General features: G+C 32.2%; 7 protein-coding genes across 9 annotated transcripts in view; 1 reads left to right on the top strand and 6 right to left on the bottom strand.

Moving 5' to 3' along the window:
- Positions 1-2,144: 2,144 nt before the first annotated feature.
- On the bottom strand, positions 2,145-4,447 carry LOC124941125 (wax ester synthase/diacylglycerol acyltransferase 11-like). 2 transcript variants are annotated; one of them, XM_047481391.1, is made up of 7 exons: positions 4,394-4,447; positions 3,593-4,362; positions 3,439-3,511; positions 3,296-3,363; positions 2,714-2,938; positions 2,485-2,622; positions 2,145-2,386 (listed from the first exon to the last, which is right to left on the bottom strand). In XM_047481391.1, exons 2-7 carry the CDS (start codon positions 4,349-4,351, stop codon positions 2,225-2,227), a joined length of 1,425 nt encoding a protein of 474 aa, XP_047337347.1. In that variant the 5' UTR covers positions 4,352-4,362; positions 4,394-4,447; the 3' UTR covers positions 2,145-2,224. The 2 variants fall into 2 exon arrangements, with proteins under 2 accessions (XP_047337347.1, XP_047337346.1); XM_047481390.1 differs by having other exon boundaries at positions 3,593-4,418.
- A 5,180-nt stretch (positions 4,448-9,627) lies between these two features.
- LOC124942598 (caffeoyl-CoA O-methyltransferase 5) lies at positions 9,628-10,737 on the bottom strand. Its single transcript, XM_047483129.1, has 3 exons — positions 10,508-10,737; positions 10,269-10,413; positions 9,628-10,182 (listed from the first exon to the last, which is right to left on the bottom strand). The coding sequence occupies exons 1-3, from the start codon at positions 10,663-10,665 to the stop codon at positions 9,757-9,759; spliced, it is 729 nt and encodes a 242-aa protein (XP_047339085.1). The 5' UTR covers positions 10,666-10,737; the 3' UTR covers positions 9,628-9,756.
- Positions 10,738-12,780: 2,043 nt separating this feature from the next.
- LOC124942672 (caffeoyl-CoA O-methyltransferase 5-like) lies at positions 12,781-13,990 on the bottom strand. Its single transcript, XM_047483219.1, has 3 exons — positions 13,737-13,990; positions 13,504-13,648; positions 12,781-13,421 (listed from the first exon to the last, which is right to left on the bottom strand). Exons 1-3 carry the CDS (start codon positions 13,892-13,894, stop codon positions 12,996-12,998), a joined length of 729 nt encoding a protein of 242 aa, XP_047339175.1. The 5' UTR covers positions 13,895-13,990; the 3' UTR covers positions 12,781-12,995.
- A 2,295-nt stretch (positions 13,991-16,285) lies between these two features.
- LOC124941600 (protein ANTAGONIST OF LIKE HETEROCHROMATIN PROTEIN 1-like) lies at positions 16,286-17,879 on the bottom strand. The gene has a single exon (XM_047481939.1). It carries the CDS (start codon positions 17,782-17,784, stop codon positions 16,522-16,524), a length of 1,263 nt encoding a protein of 420 aa, XP_047337895.1. The 5' UTR covers positions 17,785-17,879; the 3' UTR covers positions 16,286-16,521.
- A 1,818-nt stretch (positions 17,880-19,697) lies between these two features.
- LOC124941495 (E3 ubiquitin-protein ligase MBR1-like) lies at positions 19,698-23,295 on the top strand. 2 transcript variants are annotated; one of them, XM_047481835.1, is made up of 6 exons: positions 19,698-19,885; positions 20,629-22,122; positions 22,214-22,264; positions 22,412-22,507; positions 22,736-22,873; positions 22,960-23,295. In XM_047481835.1, exons 2-6 carry the CDS (start codon positions 20,707-20,709, stop codon positions 23,089-23,091), a joined length of 1,833 nt encoding a protein of 610 aa, XP_047337791.1. In that variant the 5' UTR covers positions 19,698-19,885; positions 20,629-20,706; the 3' UTR covers positions 23,092-23,295. The 2 variants fall into 2 exon arrangements, with proteins under 2 accessions (XP_047337791.1, XP_047337790.1); XM_047481834.1 differs by having other exon boundaries at positions 19,698-19,927.
- Positions 23,296-23,656: 361 nt separating this feature from the next.
- On the bottom strand, positions 23,657-26,623 carry LOC124942739 (sufE-like protein 1, chloroplastic/mitochondrial). The gene is made up of 2 exons (XM_047483294.1): positions 25,353-26,623; positions 23,657-24,036 (listed from the first exon to the last, which is right to left on the bottom strand). Exon 1 carries the CDS (start codon positions 26,585-26,587, stop codon positions 25,382-25,384), a length of 1,206 nt encoding a protein of 401 aa, XP_047339250.1. The 5' UTR covers positions 26,588-26,623; the 3' UTR covers positions 23,657-24,036; positions 25,353-25,381.
- LOC124942740 (sufE-like protein 1, chloroplastic/mitochondrial) overlaps positions 23,657-26,802 on the bottom strand; it is a 68,726-nt gene continuing 65,580 nt past the window's right edge. The window contains exon 2 of the mRNA XM_047483295.1: positions 23,657-24,036. The gene's annotated coding sequence lies outside the window, so the exon portion shown is untranslated. The remainder of the gene's footprint in view (positions 24,037-26,802) is intronic.

The following is a 26,802-nucleotide window of genomic DNA, read 5'->3' as shown; positions in this document are numbered from 1 at the left end:
ATCGTATACCATTTCATTGTCGAAATAATAATCTCAAACTGTTTTGAAACTCATTTCTCATAAACCAATCATTTCAAAATCATCTATCATACACCCTCCTCGTTTTATCCAAACCCATTTCAAAATCATTTATCATAAATCCTCATTTTATAAAAACACATTTCAAAATCATCTATTAGAAACCTTCATTTTATCAAAAAGACATTTCAGAATCATCATTAATCTTAAACTATCATTTTATCAAACTATTTCAAAACTTATCATCAACATATACATGTATTATTTTTAGAAACTCAATTTGAAATAAATATGCTCTATCTTGAAACAAGAATATATTGTCATAATAAATCTAAATTGTTTTAAGAGTAAATTATTTGCTTTTAATACAGCCAACTTTTAGATCTACCAATTCAATCAAACCTTAATCAATCTTTCCTTCGAAATTTAGAATTTTTTACCCATTTATATATATAAACTTACCTTTTTAGGTGTCACTGATGCATTTAGCCAAAATATATATATATATATATATATATATATATATATATATATATATATATATATATATATATATATATATATATATATATATATATATATATATATTATTTTTATAAAGTTATTATAATCACCTACCAGGGCTTTGTTCAGCTCAAGAACGAAATCCCTGTAGTACCTTGTGTACTTCCTTAAGGGAGCATCAGACGACGTCACCACGGACCCACTCCACAGGGTGTTGTCGAACCCGATTAAACCCCAAATCATAATCTCATTAAACTGTACTCTCTAATAGAGTTTTCATATTTGACTATATTAGTTAAAGATAACATTGTAGATCCACTAACCAAAATATTGAATAGATAGTTAGTTTAAAAGTCTTTTAAAAACATATTGAGTATATTATAAATTGGGTATGAAGGAAAACTCAACTTATGCAGACGGTAGATCCCAAACTAGGTTCAATGGGACAACCTAATCATACTAACTTGAAAGATTATTGTTGAAGATTAATCCTATAACAAAACAATATATATTTTGACGAGGATAAGCGCGCGTATTGCTTTTAATGATTATTTGTGAGCAAAGAGGTCACTTATGTGAGGGAGAAGTGAGGCCGCTTCGAATGAATTGCAAGGCTCAATTCTAGACTCTCTCACAGAATCAAACGCGTGTTCCATGGCCAAAACGGACACAAGCATAATAGCTTGACATGTATTAGGGAGAATTAAATGTGAAAGTGTGTAATCGTTTATACAAATGACAAAATAGTTCAAGAACATCGACTCTACTAATCGACTAATAAAGTTATATACTTTCATAAAAGAAGATTCAAATGATTACACATACCTATTTTATGTACGTAAAATTCAAATATTAAACTTTTCACCAGGTTAATCTTTCAATTTTTATTAATGTGGGGAATTGTTGGAATTGTTGGAATTTTAAACTAATTCCATTAATTAAATGAAAATTAAAATTTAGATAAATAAATTAAATGTAATTTCATTCAAATAAATATAAATTCAAAATTTAAATGTAAATATTTGGTGAAATTTAATGTCAATTGATAAGATCAAAGGTTAATGGATAAGATCGTATGACACGAGTCTAGAAATGTCAAAAGTCTTGAAATGGCAGTCGTTGAATTTATTATCAACCGTTGGATTGATAAATAAATTTGTTGTGATTGTTTAATTTCCAGCTATATATATCACATCATGTTGGAACTCTTCGTATATCTCTTCTTCACTCATTTCATTATTTCTTTAGAATTCGAAATTATTTGTTTAATCATGAGTGTTCTTCGAGTTCTTTACTCATATGAGTGTTCTTTGAGATTTCCAATTAATCGAGTGTTTTTCGAGTTCTTGATTCACTATATCTCCGTTGAAAACGGTAATTGATTTAGATACTTTGTTATGTTCGCTGCGTAATAGTTCTGGTGCTGAATTACTACTAGATTCGTTGTATCATGAGAGACAGTCATCTGCGATATATATACTCCAGTAAGGGAGACGATAAAACTGTTTTAAGATAAATGTACTAAGCAAATAGATCGAATCAACATTATATTATGGTGATATCGTTTTTTTTTTTTTTTTTTTTTACATTATATTTAATTAATTTCTATATAGCATCATTTATTTATATATATAAATATATTATTTTTAAAGACAACATATCTGTTTAAAAAAAAACAGCAATTGTTTGTTTGATATTCTCTTCATTCCCTTATGCGAATTTGATCAATTGCAGCTTTCTTCATTTCTTGTAGTGAGCTTTCAAAGTAGCTAGCTAGCACTTGTGGGTCGGGTATGATATCTTTAGCCGCCAATATTTGAATGTCGGCTTTGCCAGCATAGCTCACCATATGCATCGAAATCGCCTTGGATAAGAAATAAATAAATGAAATTAATAATTGGACGTACGTCGGTTACAATATATAGGTACGTACGTAAATGAATAGAGACAATTGTTAAATACGTGGGAGAAACTAGAAATGTTGACTCTAATGTATGCTATTTTGTGGCCAGCAAGCGTTACTACTTCCTGTGGTCCAACCACATTCGATATTGTGAACGTCGTGTTGTTTATAACTCTTCTAATCACACTAGTCGCCACCTATATATATCATCAAAGTCCCCCACAAATTAAATAAATTATTAACATTTATATATATAGTAGATCAATAATTAATTAATTAATTCGTTACCTTTGGTCCAAAACAAGACATGAAAAGAACTCCGAATTTGTGGGAGAATAAAGACTCCAATGAGAGCTTCTTTTTATCGACCATCGCCTTGGCCCATCGCAAGCTTTGCAACGGATCGGTGGTGGTTCCACCTACTTGGTATCCAAACGGCAGAAGAACAATGCCGATTTTGTTTCCCCACCACGATCCTGACTTTGACTTGCTTTTCATCAATTGGGAAAGCTCCTATCAAACCCGGCCAAAACATAAAAAATACAAAATTACATTTAGTTGGGATTATAAATTGGTCTTTAAGATTTGTGTAATAATTTGTTGTCCAACATCTAAACGCAATTTTTTATCTAGTTCCAATCTACTAAATAAATTAAAGCCAAAAAAACTTAATATAAACCAAATTTTAACTAATAAAAAAAAAAAAAAAAAAAAAAACTTATTCAACATATTTGCATGAGATGGGTGTAATGATAAACTTAAAAAACAAAAAATCAGCTTATTTGTTAATAATATAATAACAATGGATTAATAAATTATTAAACATCCAATAAAATATATTAGGGTTTTTTTTTTTTTTTGAAGACTAACCAACTGGCCAGGCTGTTTCCTCAGGTTAACAAAGGCAACGCCGGTAATACGGTGTCCCTCCGGCAGAGCTGCAAGAGAGAGATATAATCAGTGGCCGGCAGCCGGCGGCCATATAATTAAGGATAATTATATGGGTTCATTACCATTTGGAGATCGGAGTTTAAGATATTTGGACAAGCCGGAGGAGATCACCGCCATTAGAACGTCATTAATAGTCTGCAAATGCAAATAAGTGGCCGTTAAATTTATTACAGGCTGCTCTGTTTTGATTAAAACCTAACTAAGATTTTAACTTACAGAATTGGCGATGGATTTTTTAACAACTTTCATGTCTTCCAGGATTAACTTCGCCGTAGCAATCTTCCTCGGCCATAGTTCAACGCCATTGCCGCCGCTCAGGATCGTCTTCTTGTCCTTCAAAAACAAAATTCTCATTCCTAATTCAAACACATATAAAACCGTCAGCCACGCCGCCATAGCTAATTTCCACAACCCCTTCCAAGGATTCAACCCCTTGGATCTTTCCCCGGGGGGGCCGGCTGTTAAGATGGTGGGTAATTGAGAAGGATCGTCATATCGCCGGCAACAAGCTAAGAACAGAGACATAAGCGAAATTCCATCCCCAAGTGAATGGTGCAAGCGCAGGACGGCGCATTTATGAGCCTTGAGAAAATGATATTCCCATAGAGGTTTATCGGTGTCGAGAGGAGATGAAACAGAGAGATCAGCGATGTAATTGTTGACTGAATCTTCGTCTGTGATGATGTTATCGGAAACAGAGTCTCCGACGATGGGTCCTTCGTGAACGATGAAGTGGCGGTCGATATCGACTTGGACCTTGCGCCACCGCTCACGGCCGTGGCGGTCACGGATGAAGAGACTGGAGAATCTTGGGTGTTGAACCATGGCGGATTTTCCCATTTCGAGTTTAATTGCTTCGACGTCAATTTCACAATCGAAGCCGATAACGCAGTGAATTATTTGATCGAATTCTGGCCGCAGGAACATTCTTCCCGACGGCGACAGTGGTTCGTCGGTTTCTTGAGATAAGCCCATCGCGGTTATAGAAGATTAGAGAGAGAGAGAGAGAGATTATAGGTATTTTTGATATATGTGTGACGAAATGACTTAATAAATAAAATACATTTTTGGGGAAATGATCCAGGACAATGTCATTATTATGGTTATTTTGTCAAAAAATTTCCATTTATGAGATTGAACTAGGTTTGGTCCCCTTTATTTAAATTTGCATGGCTGGCTGTGTATGAATTAAAGTGAGGGGAGATGTGACAGATTTCTAGTGACTTCTTCTTCTTCTACTTTTCAATTTTTATTTGAATTCCATATATAGTTTCAGACTCATTTAAATTTTGTTTTTATTTTCTTAAGTCACCGACAAATTAGTCCAAACACATAATAAATTTTTTTATATTAAATAACGTTTTTGTAATATAAAATAATAATAACTACTTTGGACTTGTTTAAGAAAGAAACGGTCTTTTTTTTTTTTTATTTGAATTCTTTTTTAAAATTAAATTTTATAATTTTAAGACTAATTTATCCTTTAACTTTAGAAAATATAGTTTGTGAGAACACAGTAATTTAGAAAGGTAATAAAATTAAAAAGTAATTTTAGTATTTAAATAAATAAAATTATTAATTTCTTTGTTATTATGTTGTTGGTGTTTTAGGATAAAAACTGAATATTTATTATTATTTTATGATATTATATTTATAAAATATAAAAAAAATAACGATAAGTTTGAGTTATTTTAATAACACAAACAAAATCAAATATTATTTCATTTCCTTTTTATTTGTTACATTACTCAAATTATTAACCAAAATATTAAAATACCTTTAATTTTAAATTATTATTTTTATTTTATTTCTATATATTAATATATTTTAATTTTTTTTACCAAAAATAATTATCATATTCTACAAACATACCATTATTATTTTTTTTCTCCCTCTAAATTATTTAAATAACCCAAAATAAACTCTTATTGAAAATAAAATTTGAAGTTGTTTATATATTTATTAATAAAAATATATGAATATTATATAAAATAAATAAAGATAAATAATTCATTATTAAATCAATAGGATAATTCAATTGAAAATAGTAATTCTTAATACAAGTTTGATTATTTTTAATTAAAAAAATCACATCTCTATCTCTTAAATAGCCTAAAAATAGAAATAAAAAATGTATAAAAATACATATAAATATTTTCAGAAATAGCTACTCTCATTGATATTTTTATAATATTTTAAATTATTTATTACTTTGTTGCTAAAGTTAAATTACGTTATTATATTAATAATGATAAAATGTTTTTTTTCTTTTAAAAAATAATAATAATAAACTATTGAGGCCCATAGTAAATTGCAAGGGGTCATCGACCCGATTTTTTTTTGTTGTACTTCGTCTGACCCGATTTTTTTTTTTTAAATAAATTTAAATATATTAATACATCAATTATATATATAAATTAGTTAGACATATAAAAAAATAATTAATTAAATACTAATTAAATTTAATAATTATCAATTAAATTTATATTATACCAAATATCCATAATTCCTTACGATCAAATTAACAAATAACCATAATTCCCTACAATCAATATAACAATCCCACCAAATATCTATAATTCCTTACAATCAAAATATTCAAAAACAACAATAACACCAATTTTTCATAATTCCCTACAATCAAAATAACAATCACACCAAACATCTATAATTCCTTACACATCACATTGAAGAACCCTAATTATACCGTACCTAAATTAAAAAACTCACACATCACATTGAAGAACCTTAATTATACAATACCTAAACTAAAAAACCTAATTGAAGAATCCTAATTCTTAGGATTTAATTCCTTCTAAATCCAAATACATCAGTCCTATATTATTGATTTGCTTGCTGCTTGTAAATGATAAACTAACCAATTATCGGAAATACTACAAAAACTGATAAACTTACCGAAGATTTGAAGAACAACCGTAAATTTGACGAACAAACGTAGATCCGAAGAACAGTCGAAGATCTGAAGAATAGTCGCGAGTTAAGGAAAAAAATAGATAGTCGTGTAAAGAACAACCATCTTTCTTCTTCAAGTTTTCTCCTTCGTCTTCAACAGATTTCTTCTTTCTCTTGTTGTTTACAGTGTAAAAGGCTAAAAGCAAAAGTAATGAGTCATAATAATGACAAAAATAAATTAAATATTATTATAATAATAATTATATAAACTTTATATAATTACCATTCTAATCGGAAAAAAATCGGAAAAAACAGTTTGTTTTTCATGTTAAACCAGACAGTCGGACCGGATTTTGACCAGTTCGAAAAGTGACTGTTTTGAAGACAAACTTGAACCGCTCAATAAACCGTTTTGCGGTCGAACTGGTTAAACCGCCGATAAAACTGCATATTTTAAAACCTTGGTAAAATGTGTTAGTCAAGTCATGTAATAAACTGAATAGGGATGTACATATTTTTTCTATAATAAGAAGCAATTTTATTGTCCCTTTTTTTACATCACAACCAACTTTAACTGATCCATGATTTAAAAGTATTAATTGAAATAAGACAAATAAAAATATTCAGCAAATAATCTATTTTATTTTTGAGGATGGTTTGGGAGGTGATTATTGAGAAATTTTTATTTTTATAGATAATTTTATAAATGATAAAATTTAAAAAGATATGACTGTTTTTTTTAAATGATATTTAATCAGATTTAAAAATAGGTCATTAGAATATTTTAACAAATAATTAATGAAAAATTAGGCACGGCAAATTTCCGGGTTACGGGGATCCGATTCGAACCCGAACTGAACCAGACCCGATTTTACCCAGAAAAAATTGAGTATTTAAATTACTCGAAATATCGGTTTGAAACCAATGGGTATCTAAAACCAGACCAGACCTAACCTGATCGGACCCATTTTTTTAAACAATTTCCTTTTTGTTTATTTAACTAATTTTATAAAGTTAATATATTTTTAGATTTTACCTGTTTAAACATAATTTTGATGAAATAGAACAATATTTTAAATTATTAGATGATACATTAAAAATATAATTCATTTGTTTTAAGCTTTAAAAAAATATTTAATAAAAATAATTATAAATATTATATTAAATAAAATAAAACAAACAATCTACAAATAAATAATATTTTAAAATATATATATTAAAAAATATATATATTCTCTGACCTAACATCCATTTTTGTTTCTTCCGTCTCTTATTCTCTCTTATTTTCAGTTTTTTTTTCTAACGTTTCATTCTAAGTTAAGTATTCAGGATGTAAAAATGGAATTATGGAAACGGACGTGGCCAACAAAAATGAAAAAAAAAGCGTCTGATGCTAGGTCAATGAATGAAAAAAAATATTTTTAATTATCGAAATTTCTTTCGAGTATTCGGAATCGAATCGGGCCAGACCCGAATCGGAACCGATCGGTTTCCGACCCGAATTAGTCAAAACTGAAAAGCAAGTAAATTATCCGAACCGATCAGTTTAGTTCCTTCGAGTACCCTACCCGTCGGGACTAGGGGTGTTCAATATTTAGTCTGAACCGAATATCCGACCGAATTCGGTTTCGAATAAACCGAATTCGAATTACATTTAAGGTTTTCAAATCGAATTTTAAACCGATTCGAATTCAAATACGGTTTTCTGTTTGGTTTTCGAGTTTAAGTTTTAACTCGAAAACCAAACCGAAAACCGAATTCATTTTTATTATTTATTTTTATTATATATTATATAACTTATTACATATTATATATTAAATTATCATGGGCCTCCTATTAGATCCCTACATTAAATCCATAATCCCTATTTCATTTTCCCCTTTCTCTAGTTGTCCACACCTCTCAACCGCCATATATTGTCGTCGTCGATGCTGTTTTATTTTCGTCGTTTAATTATCGAATATATATTAGCGTTAGTCACTAAGTTTGCGTGATTTATATTTTTTTATAATTTAAGTATATAAGATCTCTTTAACAAATTATTTATTTTGTTAACTCTTTTAAAAAAAATTATCTTATGGGTAGGTGATGTTCTATATTTGGTCTAAACCGAATATCCGACCGAATTCGAACCGAATTCGAATTCACCGAATTCGAATAAACCGAATTCGAATTTATTCAAATCGGTTCTGTTTTCGAATTTGCTTAAAAAAAATAAAAATTCGAAGAACTCGAACCGAAAACTCGAATAACCCGAAAACCGAACCGATGAACACCCCTCGTCGGGACTAAAATGTCATGCCTAGAAAGATCCGGTATGAAGCCAAACCCTAGGAAATTGCTTGCTTGCACTTGAAAGTTATGTTGTTTCCTTGCAATATATTAACTATACATTCATTTATTATTATTTTTAATTAAGGTTGAATTAGTATAATATCTCATAATATTCTATTTATCATTTTAACTAGGTTAAAATAAATTTATAAAATCTTCAATAAACAGTTTGTATGATTATGTTTGTCACATTTTATTTTTTATTTTTATACTCGATTTATTCTTGGTCTACCATACTGACATTTTTGTTTCATATTTACTTAGTTTAATAAATAATTTTAAAAAATCAAAATTGACTGAGAGGGGTTGGTTTAATAATGATTTGGTAAACAGAAATTTTAAAAAAATAATATTTTTTATAGAAATATTTAATAGGTGTGCCGAATTAGATATAAATTAAATACAACATACAAAGTTAGTTAGGGCTTGCCTCATTTTCTGAATGGGCTTTCAACCTTTTTATGGCCCAAATAAATAACAAGGGAGAGAAAAAATTAGTCCAATCTTAATTTTAAAATATCAGTACATTATAAGCATATTTTTTTATAAAATAAATTATTTTATAAATCAGTTAAAAATGTCATAAAATAAAATATTTAAATAAATTGTAATGGTTTGTGATCCACAATTAGTTATGCATAAATTGAATTTTGTATTGAAAATATATCAATATTGGAGAGACTTAGAGAATATGACATCAATTCGTTAGATTGAACGATAATGTTGTTCTAAGAGTTATTGAATCTGATCTAGAGTTCCCTTGTGACTTTGCATAAATTGAAAAATATATCAATATTGGAGAGACTTAGAGAATATGACATCAATTCTTGTATTTTTGCGTTCGATAATGTTGTTCTAAGAGTTATCGAATCTGATCTAGAGTTCTCTTGTGACTTTGCTTTTGCTTGTATTGCTATGGTAATTATTTTTAGAACCCCAATACTAGAGGTAATATATGTTAAACCTTGATTAGATATTTAACCCTAATATGTAGATTTCTTGTGATGGTATGAAATATTTATAAGTTCACTTTTATTAAATACTTTTTTTTTAATGACCAGCACATCACAGGGGGGTCAATTTTTTGTTATCTTCATTTAGATTTGTAAATAATATGGGAAATTTAAGAAAGATTAGGTAACGCGGCGGCACAGGGTAACACCATCACCAACTGGGAGCATGCAGATCTCAATCCTTGGATCAGCAGCTAGGGCTTTGTTCAGCTCAAGAACGAAATCCCTGTAGTACCTTATGTACTTCCTTAACGGAGCATCAGGCGGCGCCACCACGGACCCACTCCACAGGGTGTTGTCGTAGCCGATTAAACCCCCAATCTTGACCAGATCGATTAACCTCTTGTGATAATTGATGTAGTTGTCCTTGTCCGCATCAACGAATATGAAATCGAAGCTTCCGTGATTCTTTTCATCTTTCAACATCTCGTCAAGAACAGGCAAAGCCGGTCCCTCTTTGAATTCAATCTTGTGTGCCACCCCGGCCTTCTCAATTACAGGCAGACCCAATTCGTAATTCTCTCTGTTTATGTCCATTGCCAGAATCTGCATTCATTTTTGCCTAATTCATTAATAAAACCAACCCACAAACAGATATGATATTCTGATTGATTGATTGATTGATTGATTACCTTTCCATCGTCGGGAATGGCGAGGGCGGTGGCGAGAAGAGAATAGCCGGTGTAAACGCCGATTTCCATGGTGTTCTTGGCATTGATCAGCTTCAAAAGCATGTTCAAGAACTGACCCTCATCGGCAGAGGTGGTCATTAGGTTCCTGTTTTGTTTCAAATCATTTCTCAAAATTTCAGCAAAACAAAATGGCAAATGGGTATTTGTAATTGGCAAATTTGAAAAGAAAAAGAACCCACCATGGATGTTTAGCAGTGACCTCCCTGAGTTCTTTCATGGATTCAGGCTCTCTAGGGTAGACACTGGTATCAAGTATATACTGGTAAAGAGCATCGCTTTGAAGAAGGCTCTTGTGGCCGACTTCTTGATGCCTCATGTTGTCGCCGGTAGCCGCCATCTGATGTCTGGTTTCGCCGGAAAATGTTTTGTTATAGTCTTATAGATAGATAGATAGATAGATAGATAGTTAGAAAGAAGAGATCTTGATGAAAAGGGAAGATGGAGGTGGGTCTATATATATATGGGGAGGGGAGGAAGGGTCCGGTTTGAACCGGATGATTTATGGTGATGGGAGTTTGGTTGAAAAGTCCGCACTTCAGTTTGGTTGGTGAATGAAAGAAAGAAGAAAATACGAGTCAACAACGTTTTAATTGCTTTTTTTTTTTTTTTTTTTTTTTTTTTTGTTAATCGATATTAATTTTTTAATATTAATAATATATTATGCATAAACTATTCAGTGAATGTTTGGTTTATTAAAAAAATTTCATAATTTGATCCGCTAATTAAGATATTTGATCACAAAGTTATAGAAAATCGGTAGTTTAAATCGGCATTTAAAATCGTTAAAATAAAATATCGTTTTTGTATCACTTTAATAATAAACCTCAAATTATTTGGGAAATTTGAATTACCTCCGAGAGCCTCAATTTAGAGACGCTTGCTTATATTATTTGTATTTAAATTGGGTTAACAAAACATTTCACCACCTTACTAAGGAGAAAAATATTTAGTTGGTATAAACTATAATTTATTTTAATTTATCAAAATATTTATATAAAATATATTGTGCTTAAACACATAACTAAATTAGAAAATAATTGGAAAAACAAATTTCTAAAATCATTAGATAATATATAAAAACATATATATCTTTTACACTAAGAATATAATTGATAGATAATACCTTGGTGCCGGCCAATAATTAGCCTCCATTTTACTGTCTCAACAACTATTTTTAACACCACTAAATAATCAATAATTACATTATATAATTAAATATTATTTTGAGATGACGCACCATGATAAACTCTCAACTTTAATATAGGTTTAAACACATTGAGAACATTTATAAGCATAAGGTTTAACCAAATATATAAAATGATTTGATAATAATATAATTATTGAAGTGAATGAAAATAAGTTAATTAAGTATAGAGGAAATAATTTATTTATTTTTTTCTTAAATAGATTATTTGACCCACTCATGATTGATAAATGACCGTGTTCATTTATTCTCATATAAGTTAACCCTTGAACTACCTATATTGTTGTGATGGGATGACCCGTCAACCAAAATTAATAATATATATATATATATAGTTGGTGATCTTCATAATTGGTTGGTGAAATGGTTTTGAATCATTGATTTGACCCCTTATTTGAATTTTAATATATAAACTGTTTTCGATCTAATAATTTTGAATTGGATTTACAAAAAAAAAAAAAACAATTGATCAATATACAAATGATGTTCTTAATTCTTATTCAATTAATCCTCAAAGCTTGATTAGGTTATTGTCCTCATTTTTTTTTTTTCTATATAGGTTATTAGCCAATTTGATTGCTAATCTCAAAAAGTACAAAATGTTATTTATTTTTATGCAATTAACTTTTTATTTGTAATCTTAATGAAAATAATTGTTAGTATCTTTTTGAAAGGATTTTGGCAATTCTTATCAATGAATTATAACTTTTAAATTTATTTTATAATATTTATATATTATCAATAAATATAATGAGATGCTAGAATGAAAAACAAATTAATGTCTAGACAATTCATCCAATCACTTACCTTGTCTAGCCCAAGTTCAAATTAAACTTAATTTTCAATAAGTACGAATTCAACAAATATGCAACCAAAGATTGAGAGAAAATTGATGTGGAACATATATAGATGAAAAATCAAATAAAGTTCTATATTTCACCGTAGAAAAACTTTTGAATGTTTTTGAATATACTTGAATATTTAAATTTTCTAAATGAACCGATCTAATTCTACACCGGATAAGATTATATATATATATATATATATAATCCAGAATAAACCATTAAAACACATGTTTCAAAAAAACAAAAGGAGTGGGCAAGAACAAATTCAAAACTTTATTTTCTTCTAATCTCATCAACCACAATAGTATCGTCCATAAGTGGAATTAGAATCCACTTATTTTCAAGCCCAATGTTTTTGCATTATCTACCCTCTTAGTAAATTTAAAAAAAAAAATATTAATTCAAGTAGAAACAATTTGGGCAATTTTATAATATTTATAACATGGAAGACAGCCATTATATAGTATTCCAGCTCTCAACAAAAAAACAAAACAAAAGAAAAACAAATTAAAAAAAAAAAAAAAAAAAGACAGAAAAGAAAGAAATAATACATTTTGAGGATTAAGGTTTGTTTGATTTGGCTCTTATAATGAACCCATGAAAAAGACAGGGCGGAAATTAGTTGATGCGGCGGCATAGGGTAACACCATCACCAACTGGGAGCATGCAGATCTCGATCCTTGGATCAGCAGCTAGGGCTTTGTTCAGCTCAAGAACGAAATCCCTGTAGTACCTTATGTACTTCCTCAACGGAGCATCAGGCGGCGCCACCACGGACCCACTCCACAGGGTGTTGTCATACCCGATTACACCCCCGATCTTGACCAGATCGATCAACCGCTTGTGGTAATTGATGTAGTTGTCCTTGTCCGCATCAACAAATATGAAATCGAAGCTTCCATGATTCTTTTCATCTTTCAACATCTCGTCAAGAACAGGCAAAGCCGGTCCCTCTTTGAAATCAATCTTGTGTGCCACCCCGGCCTTCTCAATTACAGGCAAACCCAATTCGTAGTTCTCTCTGTTTATGTCCATTGCCAGAATCTGCATTCATTTTTGCCTAATTCATTAGTAACCCACAAACATATCTGTTATTCTGATCTGATCTGATTGATTGATTGATTACCTTTCCATCGTCGGGAATGGCGAGGGCGGTGGCGAGAAGAGAATAGCCGGTGTAAACACCGATTTCCATGGTGTTCTTGGCATTGATCAGCTTCAAAAGCATGCTAAGAAACTGACCCTCGTCTGCAGAGGTGGTCATTAGGTTCCTGTTTGTTTCAATTCATTTCTCAAAACTTCAGCAAAACAAAATGCATGTTACAAAACCATGAAAATTTGAAAAGAAAAGAGACCCACCATGGATGTTTAGCAGTGATCTCCCTGAGTTCTTTCATGGATTCAGGTTCTCTAGGGTAGACACTGGTATCGAGTATATACTGGTAAAGAGCATCGCTTTGAAGAAGGCTCTTGTGGCCCACTTCTTGATGCCTCATGGTTTCGCCGTTGTCCGCCATCTGATTGATGTCTGGTTTTTGGTTTAGGGTTTCGCCGGAAAAACTATTTTTACAGATCCGATAGATAGATAGTTAGAAGAGCTCCTGAGGAAAATGGAAGATGGAGTTGGATCTATATATATGGGGAGTTAGGGTCCGGTTCGAACCGGTGATTTTGGATTGTGAGAGTAGTCGAACCGTCTGCACTCCGGTTTAGGGTTGGTGGGGGTTGGTAAAGGAAAGAGAGAAAGGTCAACAACGTTTGTTTTGCATTTTGTTTATATTATTAATAATTTTTGCATTTTGTTTATATTATTAATAATGCATAGATTTTTCGTTAATGTAATCCAGTAATAAGAGTTGTTTTAATTGTATAAAAGTTTATGGGTTTAATTTTATTTGAAAATACTTTGAGTTAATGTTAGTGTTAAACTAGTTTTTTTTAATTTAAAAAAATAAAAATAAAATTAATTAATAATACATAGATTAATTAATTATAAAATATGGTCTGCTTACATGTGTTACATAATTGACAGCATTGTGGGGGACCAAAAATAATATACATGTAATATATTTTGATTTGAGATTAAAAGTTTGATGAATTCATTTGATAAATACAACAATTTGTTTTGATGGAAACAAACAAGGCTTAGTAGTAGGTGATTCATACGTGGTTGGTGAAATGGTTGTGAAAAAGTGACGAAATTAATTTATGTATTTAGAAAATAATAATGGGGTTGGTGAGATTAGAGTAAATTAATTTTGGTAAATTGCATTAATTAGTTTAGATTTATGCTATCTGAGAAAGATTGTATTATATTATTAAAATATAAAAACATGGGTAACATATATTTTATTTTATTATAATATATATATATGCCATTAAAGTAAAAAAAAGTTAATTAGGCGTTATAAAGAACTTTAATTAGACATATTATTTAACATAATTTAAATTATTAAATATATATATATACAAAATTGATGTTAATTTTGAGTTAGGGGTGTGTTTGGGTCAAAGACTGATAGAAGTCTATATCGCAAGCCAGAGCTGACTGGTGACCGAGACTGACTGCCTACCATGACATTATTATTTTATCTTACAAACGGGGCCTAATAAGTTACCTTATAAAATTGTCTGTTTCTGGGAAAAAAGGAAAATTAAATAAAATAATAGTTTGTTTTGAGGATATGTGGGAGGGGAGTAGGACTTGATGTGTTGAAAATAAAAATAAATAAAAAGTGGACCCTTTATTGTGATCATCCAACCGCTTTCCTTGAAAATAATAATAAAAAAAAATACTTTTTTTTGTTATTGATATTTATGAATTTTATTTAAATTAGAGTGTTTTAATTGATAATTCATGACATTTGATTTTAAAAAAAATATCTTATCACTTAAATTAATTTAGTAGGTTAAGATTAAAAGTTGTTAAATTATACATTTATAAAAGTTCATATAAAATCATTTATACTATATTCATCAGAAACTTATAAGATGTCTTGATGCATGTTTTATTGTAATTCTAAACATATAACATGTTATGTAATTTTTCTCTTGGAAATCCTTTTAAAAAAAAGTAATTTATCATCATTTTATTGAAAAACCAATAAGGAAAAAAAAGTATTAGAACTATATATATATAAAAAAATGAACAGTTTGCCTGTCACATTGAAAGTAATAACAAAATGAAAGAGCTTCAATTAACAATTTGTAAAAAGAAGTCTTCCTGATTTTCACAAAGTCAATGGAGCATCTCCTAGTTTCCTTCCTTGATTAATCGGAATCGGAATTCTCACAAGTTTGAATGAGAGCTTGACCATTCAAAATCAATTGTGACATTTATTTGGTTTAGTATAATTTTTCAATTTATGTAAATATATTGATTCATTCAATAGAAAATACAAGTGAAAACAAATATAATTTTCTAAAATATAAATATGAAAATGAGGTATAAAAAGAACATCAACATGCAATTTAAAGAGTATAAAATAATTGTAGAAATAAATTCTTCATGATATTTTACAATTTTCTATTATGAAAATAATACACAAAAGAACATGGAGACATGACTCTTAAAATATGCTAAAATTACCATGTATACATTTTTTTTAATCTTTCAAAAAAATTTGTCTGTCTCATAAAATTGTGGAGTTCGGTTGAATTGAATCGATAAATTTATATTCTCAATTAATTTTTAATACACTATTTCGTTCGAAAGAAACTCGATTGATACGTTTACTCAACAACAACATTATTATTATTATTATTATTATTATTATTATTATTATTATGAGAGTATGAGAAATTTTTTCTAGAAAACAGGAGAAAACAATATGTGAACTCATTTCAGACATTTTTAAAACAAAAAAAAACAAACATATCACTCTAAACAAGTATTTCATGAATTATATACAAAATCAAATTTCAAATACAAAATTGTAGTGTTTGTTATTAGCTTTTTGATAAGAACAAGATACCAACCAATCTAAGAAGTAAACATCTTTGTTTGATCATGGTTTACTAAACCCTAATAAAGAGACAATTGTTATTATCCATAAGTAGAAGGACACTCCTCAAGAGTTTCATCGATCACTTATGGAAAAGAATGCACAATTCATCTTCATATTCTTCATAAACAACCCACAATTTATTTGATTCTTGTACCCAATACTCTTCTTATATCCAACGCTCTACAATCCTCCTCAAAATTGCTCTCCCCATTGAAATCATCAAAGCTTTCCTCATCCAATTTCAAACCTTCCTGCTCCATACCTGAATCCTCCTCATCCCTCATAAGCAACACATTGTGCAGAATCGAGCAAGCACCAATGTAAGCAACCGCCATCTTCTTCTCTGCTTCTATCGGTTTACTCAAAGCCCCCCATTTCTTCAAGCTAGCAATCGTCCTCATCGCCGCCGGCCTCATTAACCCAAGAGCATTGTTCAATTTCTCTTCCTCAGACCCAACCTCATGATCATTTGAGTAAGGAACAACCAGCCAATTCAAAAGAGGATACGATCTCAAACCCACTAAGTATTGAGGGACAGGAATCCCATTTATGTGAATCGGTGGCGAGTCTAGTAAATCCCCACTTTCGATATCTTTACACAGTGTTGACGATTGCAGAATCTGGAAATTCTGGGTTTCGCCGCGAAATCCGGCGACGATGTTGAGGATTCGAGATGACGAATCAACTACAATTTGCGCGGCGATGCTGCTCCGGTTTTCTGATGATGTTTCTCCGACGATATCGAATCTCGTACAGCTAATAACTCCGCAGCAATTGGGTAAACCGGTGAGGGTTTCGAAGGCGGCGGAGACGGGGATGAGTTCGGCGGGGTTGGGGAATCCGACCCAGAATCGGAAATTCGTGCAAAGAACTCTACAAAACTGTTTAACGCAGAATCTGGCGGATGGTTCGGAAACGTTGAATCGGCGAGAGATATCTGGGTAATCCGCGCCTGATGAGAGTCGGAAAAGGGCGATTGCGAGTCGGATTTCTGACGAGAGATTGAGCGGTGAATCGATTGGGTCACGGCAATCGAGTAAGGGTTCGAGAAGTCCAGATAGCCATTCGAAGGTGGATGAAGTCATTCGAAAAAAGAGCTTGCAAACATCTGGATCTCTTGTTATGTGAATCGAACGGTGATTATCGGTGGTGGACGATGTGAGGCGACGGCGCTTGCGATCGCGGGTAGGGAAGAGGAAGAAGGAAGCGGCGATTTCGGCTGTGGTTACGAAGTGGGTTATGATTGAGAGGAGATTCCATTGTAAGGCGTTTTCGAAAGTAGAATTGGGGATTGAGAGAGGATTTGTTGAAGATGATGAAGGAAGGAGAAGGAGGAAGAGAATGAGAAGTTGTGAGATTAATGGAGACAGTAACGCCGCCAATGGACGCCGCGAATCCATTTTCAGAGAATCAATCGGCGGCGGCGGCGTTTTGGTTTCTGTGGAGAATCGGATTTCCGATTTGCGATTTCACAGGAAGGAAGAGAAAGAGAAAGAGAAAGAAATATCTGATTGATTTCAGACAGACAGGACACAGCGGATTGGTGCCCGTCAAATTTTTTTTTTTTTTTTTACTTTATTTGATTTTCTTTGTTTAAGTTGGACTGAATTTGGGGTTAAATATAATAAAGAATAAAATACAGTTATAATTATTTCCATAATTTAATTATGGATCTTAATTTATATTTTAATAGCATTTAATATATATATATATATATTATTAGTCATAAAATAAATAATATAAACAAAGGTATAAAAGATTTTTGTGCAGAAACCACGAATATATCTTATAGAAATACAATTAAAAACTATCAGACAATTGTCATGTGTATATGTATATATGTATTTCCCAACTCCGATTTTTGTCCAAAATTGTCTAGAATACATACAATTACAATAATGTTAGTGTATGTATTTTATTATATAAATAAATATATTTGTGTTATAACTTTCAAGTTAAAAATAAAAAAAAAATTATATGATCTAAACTAATCAAATCAAAATTTAAAAGAAATTAAACTATTAGTTTTTAAGTAAAAAAAAAAAAAAAAGCATTTATACAAATATTTCATCTCCTCATATTTAGTGCACCATTGGAATATAAAAATGATTGTCGAAACAGAAATGGAAACAGAAATGGTAGAGGTTTGAGAGGACCAGAGATGAGAATACCACTCACCAACCCGAACCGCACAATTGTCATCCTTAAATATATTTATCTTATAGTGATGTAGCGAAATAACTTATTATTACTTTCAATACATGTCAATATTTAGTGTAAAATATATTGAATTCAATATTAGATCGATATGATGATTTATATATGACCAAAATGTAACCCACTAAGTCAATGAATTATAATTATACACTAAATAATTTAATCAAATCCATCTACAGTTCATCCATGATCACAAATAAACTATTTTTCACATGTCACTTATTTAGTTTACTAAATATTAGAATTTATTTTTCAAATGTTGTTACTATTTTCTTATTATTTATGAAACGGACTTAAATGATTATTATAATTATAGACAATTATCATGTCCACCAATGTCATGTGTGCTTTAACTGTTTTTCATTCATATACTATATGGATGATTTTATAAAATAATATAATTAACATGTGATTATAATTTTAATAATATCCTCCATTAAATAAATAATATATTAGTGTATAAAAATATTGTTAAAGAATATTATATTAATGGGTCACAATCTGATTAAGTGGAGGGATAAGATGATAAATAATTGAAGGAAATTATCTTAATTGTTATTAAAAATCTGAAATATATACTTTTTATTAAAAAATATTAAAATTTTGTAAATTATGTCAGTATTTGTCTTCCATAAAATATTAACTTTGTTTGTCAGTTTAATTTTCATTATTATATATTTATTTTTTTAAAGTATTTTTAAGATATATTATAAATCTTCAATTACTTAATTATAAAAATGTCCTTAATTACTATTTTATTTTATTTTATTTTATTTTATTGGCAAACAAGAGGAGAAAGATTGCATATATTAATTTGTTATGAAAATAAAAATAAAATTATTACTTGATAAACAATGACGTATATTATTAAACTTGGGTGAGATGATAATAATCCAGTATGTCAGTAACTATGAATTTGGAAGCGATCGACGATTATGAACCGTTAGATGAGAGAGTAATTTCCTCCACATTCTAGAATCGACGGTGGAAATATCATTGTTTTCATTTGTGACCGTTGGATCATACTGGTCGGAGGAAATTCCCCAATTAGGTTGCAGATTGAGATTACTCTGCTTAATCTCTCCTACAGGGGCTTCTCTCTCTTCTCTCTCTCTCTCTCCACCATCTTTCGTTCGATCAATTTGTTGCTCAGAGGAGGGCTTGGGGTGTCGTTTTCTTCGGATTTTTGCCGACCAAGCGGAGACTGTCAAAGGGAGAGAGAGCTCCGGTTATCTGTAACGCCTCTTTTCATGGGAAGAAACTGTTAACTGAGATTTCGAGCAGGTACATTCGCTCGATTCATCGATCCTTTTATCTATCTACGAGGTACTTCTGCAATTGGGTTCTTAACCTTTAATCTATTCTTCTTTGTTTGCAATGGATTGTTGTTTAGAGCTATCACTTCTTTTATGTGGTCTCTTATCAAATGGTTGATGATTTTTGTGTTGAAAACGTATGAAAGGTTAGGTCTTTCTGGGAATTGAAGCTTTTTCTTTGGATTTGATTCACAAGATGCAGAGAACATCTCCGTTAAATTAAAAAAATAACAAAAAAAGGACTAAATTTAGCTGGGTTGTTTTAGTTTTCCCCAATTTGTTTCATCTTTTGCATCATGGATGGTAACTAGTTTTCCCCAACTTGTGAAAATCTAGGATTTTTATGTTGATTTTCATATCCTTTCTAGTATTTTCTCCAATCTGTAAGTGAAGAACTGAATTGGGGATGATTTTGGTTATGACATTAGCATGTTTAAGCTGTGACCGCAACCAGCCTTGATCTGACTGAGATGAAGCTATAGAAAGCGATTGACGCTTAATCTACAAGTGTGCTTTGCTTTGCCAGTCAATTTTTTGGTATTAGATTAGTCAGATCAAGGCTGTGTGTTTGTTGTCTCTTACTTTGGCTGGTTGCCATTGGGTTCTGGTTGAATTGATATGTGTTTTGAACATTCTTTATTTTGATCTTTTTCTTTGGCTAAAACAATCTCAAAGAGGAATTTTGTTAACGTATACATGTTCTTTCTGCAGATGGTCTGAAATCATGTCTGCATCAATCATAATCCTCAACTAAAAAAATCATCAGAAAGAAACTTCAACCGATATAGTATGTCAGGTCCAGGGAAGAGCCAAGTGCCAAGCTACATGGATTCATCTTCTGATAGGGACCCGCCTGCTGTTGGTAGAAGCGGTCGTACTTTTCGTGGCTGGGACTTTGGTCACTCTAGCTCGAGTTCAAATTTACAGAACCATGAATTTGGTGATGAATTCATAAGGGAAAGTGGGCAACCTTATTCGAGTGGCAGTTATGTAGGCGCGGAGAGAAGGATGGAAGAAAGGTTATTTGAACCATCTAATCAGTTTGATGGTAGATCTTTAATGTTCCGGAATCCTACTATAAACTTGAACGCTGAAGAAAATTTTGAGAGTCATGATATTGGGCTGGGGATGGGTGTGGGTCCTGGCCATAACCTCTATAAGTTTGGAAGACAAGAGACAGGTCATGGATCAAATACTGATACTTCTTCAATGGACAATGTGGGAACCTCATCTGGTAACCCTGGCTACTTTGTTGAGAATGATCCTGGATCAGGTTCTTCTTTAGGTAATTGGGGTTCGTCATGCAAAAGAAAGGCTTTTGAAGGTAGCTCTGGTCATTATCAAGCCGGAAGCTCAAGCTACTTCCAACAAGGCCATAACATTCCTCCTCATTATGGTGCTTCTAGTTCCTTAAATATATCATCATCTCCAGCAAATCCACCAGTTATTAATCCGGAACACCTACAGTATGGAAATCCGATTGGTCCTCAAATTACAGAAAGCTCCTCAAGAAACTTTTGCTCTAGACTGGATATGGGGAATAATCATCACGTTTCATCTACTGATCTGGACCCTAGGCCAAATCCTTTACTGGCATCCAGTTCAACCAATCGTCCAAATCAATACCACCGTTCAGAAAATATCCCAGATATTTCAAGAACCACGCCTGCTTTCCCCATCTGGAATGGTAGTTCTCTTATGAGTGCTGCTGGAGAGAGAGGTTTTGAAGAAAACTTTCTCGACCCTTCCAGAAACAGTAGGGAGCGCCCATTTTTTCCACATGGGACTGGTTTAAGAATTATGGACGAAGACACAAACAATAGTAGGAATGCATCAATTGGAAACTTAAGCAGTTCTTCAGGTATTCCGTCTGGTTCTCGAAATTACTCCAACCCTTTGCCAAGCCCTTGGAATTCCCATCATAATTCACCACCACAAGGTCAAAGGTTATCGGAGATGACTCCTTGGTCTCTATTTCCGCATGTTGACTCTGATTCTGGGGCCCGGAGAGGTCAAATGCCTCAATTGCGTCCAGGACCTTCAGTGATGCAAGAAACTGGAATGGGTTCTGGATCTAATCATGGTCATCGTTCATCATTGCACCCGAGGACAAGTGCATGGTTGATGGAGGCAGCTGATGATGAGCTGAATGGCTGGCGTAGTTTATCTGCTGATATTGAAGGAAGGCAGAGATTAGTATCTGAGGTCTGTTTTTTTTTTTGTGTTCAAATTCAGCAGTCAATGTTTTCTAGAAATAAATTGTTTTTTGATTGATATTTTTTTCTTCTGTTTGCAGATTCAGCAAGTGTTGAATGCAATGCGCAGGATTGAGAATCTAAGAGCAGAGGTTTGATTGATTATATTGACATATATATACAAAATTTGAGTCGGAATTTTCTATAGGAGTGAAGAAAAAGAAGAAATATGTATTCAGAATGATTTATTGTGTTATTTTTATTCAGAACATTATACTCATATCATCATCCTATACCAGGATTATATGATGCTGGATCCTTTCATAAATGGGGTGGGCGAGTTTCAGGACAGGCACAGGGACATGAGACTTGATGTTGACAACATGTCGTATGAGGTGCAAAGTTTTTTTGACTTGAAACATAGACCTGGGTTATTTGAAAATGAATCTCAAATAACCCACCGTCTGAGATGATTTTTCATTATATTTATTATACCAGTATTGTCTTTTTACCCAAATAACCTAGACAGAAGAGAACAGGGTTAGTTTGAAATAACTTATTGGTCATTCTTAGAATAAAATAGAAAGAAAGAAAAGGAAACTGAGTATTGGGTGGAATACCAGGAGCTGTTGGCATTGGAAGAACAGATAGGAAATGTGAGCACTGGGTTGAATGAAGAAACCATTATGAAGGATATGCAACAGAGGAAGTTCATGTCCCTCGACTCCTCACTGAACTCGGAACCTTGCTGCGTATGTCAGGTCGGTCAGTCAGTCAATCAATCAGATGCTGTAAATTTTCTAATAAAAGAAATTGGTTTTGATTAAGGGTGTTTAATAATTGGCAGGAGGAATATGTAATAGGAGATGACATTGGGACACTGGAATGCGGGCATGATTTCCATAGGAACTGCATAAAGCAGTGGCTGACGATGAAGAATGTTTGCCCTATTTGCAAAATGACTGCCTTGGGGAGATGATGACGATGACGACGATGAGGAGGATTATTAAAATAATTATTAATAATTAATAATAATGATAATAAATAATATATTTATATTATATGATATTATAGCTTTGGAAAACCTGCTTATTTTCTTCATGAAAGAAGAACTGGTTAAACTTGTTCAATTTCTTTCATCCTTAAAAAATTGATGACAATTTGGTATGCAAATCCTGGGCTCCCAGTTTCTTGCTCATAAAGTTGCCAAGTAATTAAGGTCTTCATAGTGTCTGTCTGACTGCAACTTGAGAAGAAATATATTCATATATTATTATTGTGAAAGATATTTGTGCATATTTTTCATCCAATTGTTTCGGATTTGTCTTTGTGGTTCTGTTTATGTTAAAAAATGACAGATATGAGATAATCTCAGATCATGTTTTGAATAAGTTTTAACTTGAAATCATTTTGTATAAAAATGTGATTGATTTGCAGTCTTTTCTTAAATTACTGAAAAATACCTTTCTGATAACACTGATGAGTAGTAATACCCTTTTTAATTGTAGAGATATTTGTGGAGTTGTATGTTTTCTAAGTCGCAATTAAAATACCAAAAGACTATATATTATTATTATTATTTGGAAGATTGAATAATAACAATTATAGATACATAAAAATGAAATTGCCTGATGAAGTTTCTGGCATGAATGAATTATTTGGTGATTAAAAAAGAATGAAATGAATGAATGATGGAGTGAAGTGGCTAGCTACTCTTCATCTTCGGTGGCTGTGATGCGGATCTCACCTCGATCGAGCATATCGTAGAATGTCTTTGTTTTCCTTTTGCTTTCCAAATGATGCATCTTCCAGAAACCAGCACACACTATACCAAGCAGAGTTCCAAAACAGAGCTCCTTCATCAACAATGGCCCTCCTAGCTGCAAATGAGGAACTTTACCCATCCTATCCTTATTAACTCAACCTGAAAAATCAATATATTTATTCAAAATCATCAAAGCACTTCTTCGTCCTGCAAATAATCGAAAATAATATGGACGAATATATATATGTATAGTGAGTGAATGACACATTTCATTAAATATTCATCTGATCAACACATACATACAGTGATCAGAAGAAGAAGATACATCAGAATTTGAAGAACAACTGAAAAATGCAGAATTGGATTTGCATACCTTATGAAATTGCAGAATTAGTGTGTTTAGAAATGAGAGAGATAGATGAAATGAGGAGGTTACCTTAAAACAGAAATGACTGATTCAGAGGAAGAAGAAGATCCATCTAACTAACTTGCTATTCATTTGCCATTTATATAGTGGTATTTGCTGACTGATTTTTTAATTTATTTTTTCTATTCAATAATAATATACAAGTATTAAAAATCATTCATAAAAAAAATATAAATAACATAATACTGAACTTATTTAAAAACATATTTTGATGCAGCTCAAAAATCATCAATTTATTATTAGAAACATATTTTGAACTGCATCCCCATTCTCATTCCAATACAACATCTTTTGAACATCATTTTGTCTTCAAGCATTGCCCCAAATCCTTAGTTTATACAGCAGCATGATCACTACTCATCTATTTATAATAATATTTTATTTGTAACCGCCACGAACCGCTACTCCATCCATAGGGCATTAGCCCTAACCCTTTCCCCTCGTAACACAGCACAACGATTTATTTTCCTAATTTGCGATTCAATATCACAAGGCATGTATTCATATTTTCCTAGGGGAAAATACACATCTTTACAGAAAACAATCTTCTGCAGAAATGAAAGAGATATGCAGGAGCCACAGACAACTCTGAGGTGATAAAAAACAGATTGTAATCACCCCTTCACTTCCCTCCCCTCCCCTCATTTGAATCATCAATATTTTCTTGCTCCTTCATTCTTCTCTACCAATTCCAATCTGCTATTTTCTCACCAAACTTTCTGTCTTATATCTGTATTATGTGCGAGTGTGAATGTCAGATTTAATGTAAATAAGTTGATCATCTCAAACATTTACAGCTACTGCAAATCAGAAATGCAGCTAGCTATCAACAAAGTCAATAGGCAATCAAATTATCTTTAAGTAAATCAGGAACTAGAACCAAATGAAAGTTAAAAGCTTTAAATGAATTAAGCTTTGCCAATAGTCATTAGGATTTGTCAGCAGAACACAAGGCAGGCAGATGACTATAGATAGAATTTATAAGTTAACAATGCAATTGTTGTTGCTTGACAGTAACAAAAAGTACAGAGCCTGAAAGAAAATGAACCTTGCTCTCATTCTTGTTGTAAATTATTATTATGACTCATCTGGTGTCTTGGCCACAATGGATAAGGCATGTAGGCCATTCTGCAATTCATCTTGCAACAGAGCATAGACCATTCTGTGCCTCTTAACCAAACTTTTCCCTTCAAACTCACTTGACACAACCCTCACATTGAAATGAGTCTCCCCACCAACCTGCCCTCTAACACCCGCGTGCCCCGCATGCTGATACGATATATCCTCGATTCCTAAATCAGTTGGTTTCAATTCCTTCATCAATTTCTGCTTTATTCTCTCCCCTCTGCTCCCAAGCTTCACACCCGAATCTTCTGAATCTCCTTCTTCTTTATCATTCTCTTCCACCACCGAGGAGGAGGAGCCAGTTCCACCATTGTTATCTTCATCCCCTCCTCCTCCTCCACTACTATTGGACTCAAATTGAGAAGAATCATCCCCAACCAAGTTTTGTTGACCGAAATTCTCATCACCCACTTCAGCTTCTTTGTCAGATTGCGCATACAGCTGCAAAGCTTTCTTCTGCATCAGCTTCAACATATTCAAAAACCCATTATTTCTAGATGGAGTCAAGCTCTGCTGCAGCCCTAAAAGCGTAACGAAATCCGGCGAAACCCGCAAAATGTCTTCCACGGGCAGGCCGGATAGACCTTGCACCAAAAGGGCGGCTAGCCCTTTAGTGAGAACCGAATCAGAATCGGCCTCAAAGACTACATTTTTGTGTGAGTCGAAAAAAGCCCTGACCCAGACCTGAGAAACGCAGCCTTGAACCTTATTCTCTATGGTTTTAAATTGATCATCAAGAGGGGCGAGATTTCGACCGTAGAATAAGAGTTGTTCGTACTTTGATTTGGGTTCTTGTACGGCTTGGAAGAGCCTAACTATTTCTTGCAGCTTTGGAGGCAGTTCTTGTTCTTCTTGCAGTGGTTGAAGGTCGGGGGTTGGGGACGAAAAAGGAGGAGATAGTGAGAGTCTTTCCATTGAGATGGATCTGAGAGAGGGAAATTTAGAGGCGTAAGATGATGATGATGATGTTGTAAATGAGAGAATTGGGGATTTGGGGGGAAGAATTGAGTGCAGAAGGAACTTGCAGGAGAAGAGGCGAAAAGTAGAAGGAATTGACATACTTCTCCCGATCTGACTGACTGAATGACTCGGGAGGAGGACTATATTACATGTATATATACGAGAGACCTTTCTGGACGTCGACTTCATCATCCTCATCTCAACCTCAGAACGTCCTTGAAATTGCCTGCCCTACCCTAGTTTCTTCTTCAAATTCTGTATTTCTGTCAAAGTTTGCCTTTTTTTTTTTTTTTTTTTTTTTTTTTTTTTTCTGAAAATATGGTATTGTTCAAACAATAACTTTGAGGTGGTTGATGCAAACAAACACAATTATAATGGAGTGGAAGAAAGATGGTGATTCCTTTTTCTTTATA

Source organism: Impatiens glandulifera, chromosome 6, assembly GCF_907164915.1.
Source record: "Impatiens glandulifera chromosome 6, dImpGla2.1, whole genome shotgun sequence".
Taxonomy (NCBI): Eukaryota; Viridiplantae; Streptophyta; class Magnoliopsida; order Ericales; family Balsaminaceae; genus Impatiens; species Impatiens glandulifera.
This window is presented reverse-complemented; position numbering and strand designations above follow the sequence as displayed.